This window comes from Petaurus breviceps, unplaced genomic scaffold (assembly GCF_028583685.1).
Source record: "Petaurus breviceps papuanus isolate PSGF00001 unplaced genomic scaffold, PetGlider_PUasm1.0 79, whole genome shotgun sequence".
NCBI lineage: Eukaryota > Metazoa > Chordata > Mammalia > Diprotodontia > Petauridae > Petaurus > Petaurus breviceps.
Genome location: NW_027186523.1, coordinates 16745384 through 16757553, shown reverse-complemented (window position 1 = coordinate 16757553; position 12170 = coordinate 16745384). Strand labels below are relative to the sequence as shown.

The following is a 12170-nucleotide window of genomic DNA, read 5'->3' as shown; positions in this document are numbered from 1 at the left end:
GACAAAGGTGTTAAATAATAACATAATCAATTGAAAATAACATAATAAAAAGCACCACAGAAGGTCTGACAAAAGCAAATGAAGAGTAAAAGAAAAGCTAAGAGAACTGAAAATATCTAATAATTCTCTTGGCTGGGGTATCTATATAGAGCACTGTAAATTAGCACTGTAAATCAAAGATGTGCATTATCCCCAGTGTTTCTCCCTTATTTCTTTTTTCTATTTTTCTTCCTCTCAGGTCTCACTAACCTAAAACCTTACACCAATAAGGAGGATGCCTTTGTACAAATAACATTTTACTTCCTACTTGCCTCTATAAGATAGCCCTCCAACCAAGTAAACATACTATAATTAGAGAATTGGTGATTACAGGCAAAATTCCACCACCAAATAGTCAGGCACGTAGTAAGGGGGCTTAATAAATGTTTGTTGCCTTGCTTAACCAGGCTGCAATTCTGTAGCACTTTCTCAGGTCTCTCAATCTCTATTATAATTTCACAGAGTGGTTTCCATTTCAAATATTAAAAGAAGAAAGCTGTGGTCATGCATTTTATGATTATCTTTTTTCTATCAATTACCTAATTCCTAACAGTAATTACCTATAAACTATCTCCAGCTTTTCTTATCCTCAAACATCCCAACCACCTACACAAATGTGCACTAAAAACAACCAAAGAAAGCACATTAAACAATCCAAAGGCAGAAGGGGAGAGGAGAAAAGGGGGAGAGAGGGAGAGGAGAGAGGGAGGGAGGAAGGCAGAGAGAGTAAAAGAGAGTGAGAGTGTGAGTGTACAGTGTGTGTGTGTGAGAGAGTGTGTGTGTGTATGTGTGTGAGAGAGAGAGGAGAGAAAGAGTGTGTGTTGTGTGTGTGCACGCACGTGCGCTCCCGTTTTCTCACTAGGATCAAAACACCTGTTTTTATTTGTTAAATCTCTAAATGGAGATTTAGGTGTCAGCTGGTCCATCTCTGGATTCTATAGATCAGAAATGTGATTTTTAAGAATATATTGAATATGGAGAAATAGTAATTGTTCATGAATAGACCGAGTTAATATAATAAAATGGCAATACCATCGAAGTTAGTTTACTTATTCAGTGCCATACCAATCAAACTACCACATAATTATTTTATAGAGCTAGAAAAGATAATCAAAATCATCTGGAGGAACAAAAGGTCAAGAATATCAAGGGAATAAAAAAAAAAGGTGAAGGAAGGCAGCCTAGCAGTACCAGATCTTAAATTATACTATAAAGCAGTAATCACCAAAACAATCTGGTATTAGACAAGAAGAAGAGTGGAACAGACATGTCAGGTATACAATATACAGTAATCTACTGTTTGATAAACCCAAAGATCCAAGTTTGGGGGCAAGAACTCACTATTAGACAAAAAATGCTGGGAAAACTGGAAAGCAGTCTGGCAGAAACTAGGAACAGATTAAAACATCTCACATCTTATACCAAGATACACTCAAAATGAGTACAAGATTTAGACCAAAAAAAAGTGATGTCATAAGTAAATTAGGAAAACATGGGAGAAAAAATTACCTGTTAAATGTATGTGTAAGGAGAAAGTTCATGACTAAATGAAATAGCTTTTATCCCACAGGAGATAAAATGGATAAATTTGAAAGGTTTTGAACAAAATATATGCAATGTAGCCAAATACAGAAGGAAAACAGGAAACCTAGGGGGGTTGGGAGGTTGGAGGGGTGCAGTTATAGGGAGTTTCTCTGTTAAAGGTCTCATTTCTCAAATATTAAAAAAAGCCAAATTTATAAAAATAAGAATTATTTTCCTATTGGTAAATGGTCAAAAGATATGAATAGGCAATTTCAGAAGAAATCAAAGTTACCAATCATATTTTTTAAATGTTCTAAATTACTAATAATTAGAGAAATGAAAATTAAAGCAATTTTAAGGTAATGAATCATACCCATCAGACTGGCTAACATGACAGAAAACGACAATGACAAATGCTGAAGGAGATGTGGAAAAACAGGGACATTAATTCACTGTTAGTAGAGTTGTAAACTGATCCAGACATTCTGGAGAGCAATTTGGAACTATATCCAAAGGGCTATTAAACTCTGCATTACCCTTTGACCCAGCAATACCACTACTAGGACCCCAAAGAGACAAAAAAAAAAAAAGGAACAGAACTCATAAGTACAAAAATATTTATAACAGTTCTTTTAGTGTGGGTAAAAACTGGAAGCCTGAGGGGATGCCTATCAATTGGGGAATGGCTGAACAAGTTGTAGTATATGATTGTGATAGCGTGCTACTATGCTATAATAAATGACAAATGAGGTGGTTTCAGAAAAACCAGGAAAGACTTATATGAACGTGTGATACAAAGTGAACCAAGAGAACTCACAGTAAGAGAAATATCAAAATGATCATTAACCATGAAAGACTTAGCTACCCTAATCATTACAATGATCCAAGACAATTCCAAAGGATTAGTGATGAAAAATGTTACCACCTTCAGAGAGAGAACTGACAAACTCTGAACGCATCATTAAAGCATATTTTTACTTTATTTTTCATGCTTTTTTCACATGGCTAATGTAGAAATATGTTTTGCAAGACTTCATATGTAATGGGCTGATTATCATATTTGTTTTCTCAGTGAGTGAATGGGGAGTGGAGCAAGGGAGAGAATTTGGAAGTGAAAATAAAACACATACTATGAAAAAATATATGTATATACTTAATAAAAGTCCATCAATTTAGTCTACCATAAAGAGAGATGACTATACACATACACATATTAACAGTGTCCAGGCAAGCCTAAATATCATTTGTCTAGATACTAAGAATTAATTTCAATTTTCACAAAAGTCAAAAAACAAAACCAACATTCTGTGTTCGTAATTATCAGTCACCCAATGTCACACCTGATTCATTGGTAATTCTTTCATTATGCTATTCCCTGTTTATTACACCGTTATACAGAATCAATTTCCATGGCTTTAGAAGTGCTGGCCCTGCAGGGTTATGCTGGAAGGAGGTAGACATGGCAGTGTCAACTGGCTTTCTAGCAAAGGACCTTGTACCCATCCCAGGAACTCTGAAAATCATTTTCCTTGGTATGTAAAACAACAAATGAAACAGTGCTTACTCAGATTCCCCAGTCCCTGAAAGCTAATCTATCTACACTCAAGAACTTCTCCATCATCCCCTTAAAACAGGTGTGGGAAACCTGTGGCCTCAAGGCCACATGTGGCCCTCTAGGTCTTCAAGTGTGGCCCTTTGAATGAATCCAAACTTCATGGAACAAATCCCTGCCCTAAAACTTCTTCCTGGAGGCTCATGCCAGCTCAAGAATTCACACACTGGAAGTGTACCTTCCTCTCCTGCAGTCTAGATCTGATTGGATAGCTCCTCCCACAGCCTTCATTTAAGGAGGCTGTAGAGGCCAGCCATGTCTCATTCTTCTCCATAATACACTCCAGACTTTGTCCACCATGCCACCTTAATGCCAGGGTAATCCTCTCACACTTTCAGCTTCCTTTTATTTCCTCCATTAGAATACAAGCTTCTTCAGGGAAGGGAGTGTCTTTCTTTCTGCTTGCACTTCTATTCCCAGTTCTTAGCCCAATGCCTAAAATATAATAAGCGCTTAAAAATGCTTGATGACTGCCTAAAATAACAAATATTTTCACACATTCTTTAAAAACTTCAGCATGGGGGGTGGCTAGGTGATGCTTGCTGGCCCCAGAGTCAGGAGGACCCCAGTTCGGTTCCAGCCTCAGACACTTAACACCCACACAAAAAAACTAGCTGTATAATCTTGGGCAAGTTACTTAACCCCAATTGCCCTCCAAAAGGCAACAAAAAAAAACTTCAGCATCGAAGGGACAACACAATTCCCTAACCACCCTATTTACTGATCTGCTGATAAGGCAACTAAAATTTTTCCCCCTTCTATCAGACAAACTTCCCACTCCAGAGCATCTATGATTGCATTTTGTCCTTCCTTCAGTTACTGACATTTTCCTCAAACTGGTTTTACACAATTGTAGAACATTCCTCATTTCTCAACTGTTAATCCCTAATCATTCTTTACCTAATTCTTCCACCAGAAAATAAAATTTTTTAAAAAACAATAATGTATTTCTCATTGAGAACTTCCACTGAAGGCTGCAGGGCAGAGGGATGGGGTGGAGGAAGGAGATAAAAGGAAATGATTGAGTTCTGTCAAACAGTATATAAATTCTTTTGAGTTTTTACAAATCTAACTTCAGTCCCAAAACCTATTATAAGGGTAGGCACATAACAGGTGCTCAATATATATCTGTTGACTAATTAATGAAAGAGGAGACAAAGTAAAGACCATAAGGGTAAAATGTGGCAGCTGAATGTAAGATATCCTAATAAAGTAATCCTGAGGAATCAAGTAACCCCAATTATCCTTTTGAGCCTTTAAAGATCAAGACTCCAAGAGAGAGTCTTGAAGAAAAATGTCTTGGAGAAAAAATGCTAGACTGTCAATGAATCAAAGAATCTTGAAATTAGGTTATGTCATTCGACCCAGACCTGACTAAATCTTTTCTACAAATGATCATCTTTCACTTGAAGTTGTCCTGAGACAGACCATGCTACTCAGGCAATTAGCTCCCTGTGCTTGGAATATCCTCCCTCACCCTGTATACCTGTTCAATGCCTACCCATCTTTGAAAACCCAACTGAAATGTCTCCACATGAAGCCTCCCCAATATCTGTAACCCTCCACTACCACCTCCATTCATAACAATATTGTCCATTGGACCTCAAGCAGCACTTTATTTTGCAACTCTCAAACGTACTCATCATATTATATTTTATATTAGAGTTATCTATATTTATGGCTTATCCTGAAATTAACTTAGTTCCATTAGGGCAAGAAGGGCTTATTTAGACTTTGTATCTCTCCTAGTATGGTACTCAGCACACCAGGGGTATTTGGTAATTAGTACTTAATGCTACTCTCTCCTAAATGTTCATATGTCTCCGAATATTCGATTAAAGACTCACAAACAATAAGAAAAACTAGACTACTTGGTATACTTTTAAATTGAAAATACAAATTCCCCAAATACTTTTTTTGGGGGGTAGGCAGTGGAGGATGAGGGAAAGACAGTAGCTGAATGAACTTTAATTTCAATATTCTTTACCAATACTTTCCAACTTTCCATATATGAAGTGCATTTTAATTTACTAATTTGTAATGTTTTAAAATTTCTACTTAGAAACTGATTTATTAGTGTCAGGCCATTTTTCTAATTGGAAATTAAAATATTATGAAATGTAAAACTGTCCTTCAAAATGCTGACAATCCCAGTCAAATTGATATCAGTAAACTTTAGAAACATAATTCTCCTTAAATTGCTTGTAAAAATATCAAATAACAATTTTAAAAATCTTCCCTAATCACTCTATCCAATGTGATCTTGTATTCTATGCAAAAGGTATATCAAGATCACTCTTTCAATTCTTCTCTGCTGTCTAAAGTATTCTTAGTCTTTCCAGGAGGGATGAACATACAAACTTTTCTTCTATATCATGAGAAACGAATATAAAAGGTCTGTTTTCAACAACAAAAAGCATTTATGAAGTGCGTAGGCACTTGGTATTTGTAAAGCACTATACTAGGAAGTGGTAATACAAAGTCAAAAAGAAAAACAATCCCTGTACTTAAGATGCATATATTTATTGTACTGGAGGTATACAACATATATATGGATGGATAATTATAAAACAATCTGAGAAGGGAGAGAATATTAACAACTTGGGGACAGAAAGGGCTTCAAGTAGGAAGTGGTAGTTGAGTGAAATCGTGAAGGATACTAAAGATTCTAAAAGATTTAGATTCACAAAAATATAGTTTTTATATAGTCCAGGGACACAGGAAAAAAGGCAAAAGATGAAAGGCCATGTTTAATGAAATCAAAAGTTGCAGGGGATGTTTCCTTATCTGATTATTATATTAATGCAAACACAGATTTAGTCCATCTCTACAGGGTCATTCTCAGTCCTTACAGAAGGAAGGGTAGTATATGGAAAAAGCCATACCATGAAGGATTTTAATTGATAAAATGGTTTGTATTTTATTCAAGTTATCGATAGAGAACCACTAAAACTTTTGAATGGGGGAGTGACATGGTCAGATCTTGAGTTTAAAAAGTGTATTTTGGCAACTGTGTGGAAGATTAATTGGAGAGAGGACCAATAAGGATGTCCAGGTGAAAGGTGATAAAGGTCTGAACTAGACAGGTGCCAACATGAGTAAAGAGAGATAGGAGATAGTTGTGAAAACAGTTGTGGAGGTGGATGACAGCGACTGGGAACTGATGGGTTTATGTATTGGGAGATGATCAGATCAAGAAAAAGGAGGAAGAGAAGAGGGATCAGGCAGATAGGCTGGGGGTGAATCAGAATGGAAGCATTATGAAAGGGGTAGGGAGAACAGATAATCCAGAAAGAAAAGCAGGTCAATATCATCAAAAGCAACAGGTTGTGTCAAAAGCAGCAGGTTGTTGGAGACAGATAATAGATAAAAGATCAAGGACTGGAAAGACCATCTAGTTCAATTCTCTCATTTTAAAGAAGAAAAACTGAAGCCCAGAAGGCTGTGTGTGAATCACACATATATTAAAAGCAAGATTTTTACCAAGAATCATGCTCTTTTCACTGTATTAAGGATGAAAGCTGAGAAAAAGCCAGCAGATTTAACAATTAAGAAGTCCTTGGTAAACTCTGAGAAAGTTTAAGTAGAGTGGAGTCAGATTTCATTGGACTAAGAAGTGAGTAAAAGGTGAGGAGATGAAGACAAAATATAGGTGCTTTTTTTTTCTTTTGGCTTGAGAGTTTGGAAAAGAAGTTGTAACCCAGGGCTACATACCAGTAAGTAAATCAAAGACGATTTCTCTCAACCCCACCTGAGAGTATCCACAATCAGTACTTGGTTCCAAAAGGTATTAGAAATGTGCAGAGTCCTGGGCTGGGAGTTGAGAGACCCAGCTCTGGCTTTGGTACTAACTAGTTTGGGCAAATAGTAACAAGTATTTTTATAGCACTTTAAAGTTTGGAAAGCACTTTATGGATGTTCTCTCCTCTGATCTTAGAACAACTCTGTGAAGAGGGCAACCGTGAAGATGGCTCTCCTCTCTGTAAAAGGAAGCGGCTGAATCCTTCAATTCCAAAACTCCACATCCATTTCAGGGTCTTTACTTTGTATTTTAATTCTGCTCTAATAAGAAAACAGGTGCTCACGACACATCCAAGTACACCTGTGACGCAAAACTGCTTGTAAACCAGCTGCAGAGAGAAGGGAGGAGGAGATAGAAGGGCCAAGAAAACGCCAGCTAATTTTTAAATTCTATTACATTTACAAATTACTTCCTCCTCCTGAGAGTGGTTACTTATAACAAAGTAAAGCAGTTAAGTAAAACTATTAATAGTGACCTCATCTGAATGTAGATACAATTTTTCACATCTATAACACCTCGTCGCTCTATTAAAAAAAAAAATTAACAGAAATCTCTTCCCTCCCTCCCATTCCGTAACCCATTAAAAAAGAAAAAAAAATTCTTCGCATTCATATTTGTAAAGTCAAACATTGCTCTGCAACTTGAGTCTGTCACGCCTCTGTAATGTAACGTTTCAAATCAAGTACAGGTAGGTGACCCAAAAGAGGCAGAGCGGGACTTGGAGTCCAGAAGACCCAAAACCGCTATGTAAGTGTTACTTAGAATTATGATTACTATTCTGAGCCTCAGTTTCCTCTCCTGTAAAATAAAGCGGCTGGACCTGGCTTCTAAGGCACCTTCCAGCTCTAAAGCTTTGCTCCTGGGAGGTGCTCCTGGGGTCCCTGCGCTGACCTCCCACGCAAGATGCTCAGGGGAAGAGCTGGAGAGGAAGGAGGCCCCTTGACCTCTCCCCCGCTCCCCGGGCCACCCCACTTCTCCTTTCCCCCTCCCCAGCCCGAACGCGTCTCACCCCCAGCAGCTTCTTGTCCTCCAACAGCTGCCGCTTCCGAGAGATCTCTGCTTTGAGGATATCCATATCCCGGCCGCAGGCTCGGCTCCGCCACACCAAAGGGCTCCGTCCCCGAGAGCCTCCGAGACCCCGCCTGAGGACCTCGAACCACCCAAACGCGGCGCTGGGCTAAGAAACACTGTCAACAACCGCCACTTCCGGCGGAAGTTGATGGACACAACTTGAGGAAGGGAGTGGCTAGAACAAAGAAGGCACGAAGGACGCGGAGAGATGGCGTGGCCTCCGAGGGCAGCGCCATCTGGTGGCACCAAGAGACATCACGGAGAACTCTAAACAGCACCCATGAAACAAAAAGTATGGGTCTCTTTAGAGCTGCAAGTTACCTCAGGTCCTTTCTAATCCATTCTCCTCTCTTTTTACAGAAGGCAAAACTAAGCCCAAAGTCACACTAGGGTATACTGTGTGCTAGCAAAAGTGCAACTGATTCTCCAGGAAAACAAAATACATGCAAGGCACGCTTTCTCCCCACCCCCCATTTATTTGTCTATTGTTTATTTATATGTTTGTTTGTTTTTAATTTTCAACATTCATTTCCACAAGATTTTGAGTAACAACTCTGGTCTACGCCCCACCCCAAGATGGCAAGCATAATGAATACCCCTTCCCCCAATCTGTCCTCTCTTATATTCCCCCCACCCCACCTTACTTTATTATAGGGCAAAATGGATTTCTATACGCCTTTGGCAAGGCCCATTTTTAAGCTTACTCTACATTATACACATTTCCTCCATCACTTTCCTAAGTCTAGAGTCTAGACCAATAACAAAACAACAAATCAAGCTCTGTTCTGGAGTGTTTGCTGATTTCCTCTGAGGTGTAAAAACACTGAAAAATGTCACTGACACAAGTCAGTTTGAGGTGGCTCCAAATCAGTTCTTTATACTTGAAGGGAGCAGTCTTTTGATTTTGTCACTATAGGGAACTCCTAGAGTGGAAATTCTCACCACTGATATAGATCAGCAATTCATCTGTAACTTAAATAATGTATAAGACTTGTATAATCTTAGAGAGTTGCCTTAGACTGTAAAGTCTTTAAGTCATCTGCCCAGCTAGAAACATGGCTTGGGACAAGGTTCTTCTGACTCCAAAACCTACTTTCTATTTACCATGCCAAGCTGATCTTTTTTTTTAAAGGATAAATTATTTCTGCTTGGCTTGCCTTATTCAGAATAAAACTCCCTTGATAGGCACTCTAGATTCTGTTATAAAATATCATAGATCATATTCTGTAAAATGGCAGTGTCAAATGCAGGACTGGAGTGCCTCCTGAACCAGAATAAAATGTAATTGGGAAATATTTAACAAAAAATAAATAAAAATACTGTAAAACACAGATAATGTTAATATGTGGTTTACTAAATCAAAAAGTGACCTGCAGGGATCCTTATGTCTGGTTTAGAATCAAATAGAATGATGAAATAGTCAAGTAAATCAGATCAAGTAAATTAGGAACCTCAGAAAGCCCTCAAAAGCCTTCAAGTCCAACCTAATGGTTGAACAAGTCTCCCCTTTACAAATTTTTTTTTAATTGTTGTCTAGTCTTTTACCTAAAGACCTCTAGTAAGGGGGAGGTTATTATCTCTTTTCTGATCTTGGATAATTTGAATTGTTAGAAAGTTGGTGGGGTTTTTTTTTCCTTTTATAGCAATCTCTCTGGGTTCATTCTTTGTCTAGGTACTTGAGCTCCCAGGTCAGGTCCCAAAGGTGACTGTTTACTATTCTCCTCAGCATCCTAAGGGTAATCTTGAGGACTATTGTATCCAATACTTGAGCCCCCACTGATGTACTTCCCATTATCAGTCAGAATCTGTTATACTCTATTAGTTTTTAGAAAAGAAATTGAAAAGGTATAGCAAGAAAAATGGTTACAAAAATAATTCTCTATAGTGCAAGAGACACATTTTCTTATAAGGTCCTTGGAGAGGAAGGGCTAAATTTAAAGTACAACTGTATAAAGAACACTCATGACCAACCAGTACCTCCCAACTCCTGTACTGGGTAGTTCCTTTCTCCCTTTGCTGAGTTCATGCAGTTTCCTTTGGGGGAAGTTCTATGCTGAACTCTAAGCATCAAGGCCTTTTAATAATTCATAGCTGAAACTTCTCTCCCTCACAAGAGGATCCAATCCCTAAAGCCACCATTTTCTTGAGTGATTATCTTTCCACATTATACTTAGCATTCTCACCTTTGTCTCAAGCATTCTTTTAAGACTCAGCTCAAATTTCGCCTTCTACAAGAAGCCTTTCCTGTCCCCCCTTGTCCTCCTAGTGTGTGCTCTCTCTCATATTATCCTTCATTTACACTGTATTCAGCATGTATATAAAGTGATAATCATTAAATATTATATTTTTGGCCAAAGTCTGAATTAATAAAACAAACTGCTTTGCCTTGCTTTAAAAATGCCTTTTCCTGTGTCAGCAACTTCAGAGACCAGATAAGTCTGGAGATGAAATTCCCCTTATCTTGGTACATACTCCATATGGGAGGAAAACAGACATACTGAGACCATAAAATGAAAATGAAACCTGCATTTACAACCAAGGAACTTCTTTCCTCACATATGGATGGTAACAAATGGATTTGTGTGACATGGTCATCCTGAATTGGGATGGTTCTAAAATATATATGTCTTCTGATCCCTCTGTTCATCAGTTAGGACCTAGCTCTCCTAATTCCTTGTACAAGTTCTCTAGCTTAAGGGAATAAGGAATAAATACTGTAACTGTATATCACTATTTATTTGTCTCCTTTAACCAAACTTTTTTTATTTTTATTTTTATTTTTGGAGAAGGGAAGGCAAGGCAATTGGGGTTAAGGGACTTGCCCAAGGTCAGATGGCTAGTAAGCATTGTGTCTGAGGTCAGATTTGAATTCAGGTCCTCCTGATTCCAGGGCCAGTGCTCTATTAACTGTGCCACCTAGCCACCCCCCTTTAACCAAACTTTTATAAGGTCAACAAAAGTTATTTGTAAGTTTTTTCCCCTATTCAAATTAAGGTTCTTGAGGACAGGGGCCATTTTTTTTGTTTTCCTTTGTATCCACAATCCTTAGGACAGTGCCTGCAACATAGCAGATACTTTACAAAAATGTTTGTAGACTGTCAGCAGGTGCTTCTTCCATCGCTGACTACTACTATTCTGGTGGCCACTGATTTCAGTTGTCATTGGGACCTCTGATGGCTCTGATATGGATCTCACAAACTCACCTCCTTGTTTAATCACTATCTTCTCAGAATATTCATTAATTTAAGATCAATAAACACAAAAGAAACAGAGGTATTTTGTGCTTATGTACAAATTTTTTTTTAAAAAGGTGAGAAATAGAGCAGCTCCCTTCTCTTCACTTGGAAGCTCAAAGTAGTTCTTGCCTTAATCTCTGTAAGAAGAAATAAATTTATTTTTGAGCTTATTGACAGAATAGAAATCATCTATCTGTTTCATGTGCAAATTCAATGTTAACTTAGCACCATCTAAGCCATTGGTTCTTCCATTTCCACAGTCAATTAGGAGAGGCTTAATCATTGCACATTATCAATTCTTTGGTCACACAGGATTGTAAAGTTCCATATGTTGGATTAGAGCCAGGCAGGGGAAATACACACATCCTCTAGATAACCTACCAAGAAGTACACTCATTAGCCTGTCCCTCCCCGTTGTTGTTGTTCTTTAGTCATTTTTTCAGTTGTGTCCAATTCTTTGTGATGTCTTTTGGGGTTTTCTTGGTAAAGAAAAAGAGGGGCTTGTCATTTCCTTCTCCAACTCATTTTACAGATGAGGAAACTGAGGCAAACAGGGTTAAGTGACTTACCCAGGGTCACACAGCTACCATGTTTCCCCGATAATAAGACACTGTCTTATTATTTTTTTTTTGACAGAAAAACACCAGAGGGCTTATTTTCAGGGGAGGGCTTATTTTAATGAACATTGACAGCAATTTTAATAAACAGGTAAATGTGAACAAAAAAATGTACCTTTATTCAATAAGCAAATCACTGGGGAAGAACAGGATGACGCGCTCACTGCTGCAGCTCTGATTGGATGCAGCTCGGAGCATGGTGTGCGTTTCACCGGGGAAGGGGGGGGATGGTGCATACAGAGGGTACTGTAATGTAGCGTGTAGCGCAG

At 38.2% G+C, this 12170-nt stretch overlaps 1 protein-coding gene across 5 annotated transcripts in view; it reads right to left on the bottom strand.

Annotated features, from left to right (window-relative positions):
* The window catches only part of PRPF18 (pre-mRNA processing factor 18), a 533171-nt gene that overhangs the window by 58738 nt on the left and 462263 nt on the right, over window positions 1-12170 (bottom strand). For 4 of the 5 annotated variants that reach the window (XM_069106428.1, XM_069106431.1, XM_069106430.1 and 1 more), the window contains exon 1: window positions 7987-8195. In XM_069106428.1, coding sequence (XP_068962529.1) covers window positions 7987-8052 — 66 coding nt within the window. In that variant the 5' untranslated portion in view covers window positions 8053-8195. Of the gene's footprint in view, window positions 1-7986; window positions 8196-12170 lie in introns of those variants that run through there. The other variant, XM_069106429.1, reaches the window with a different exon arrangement.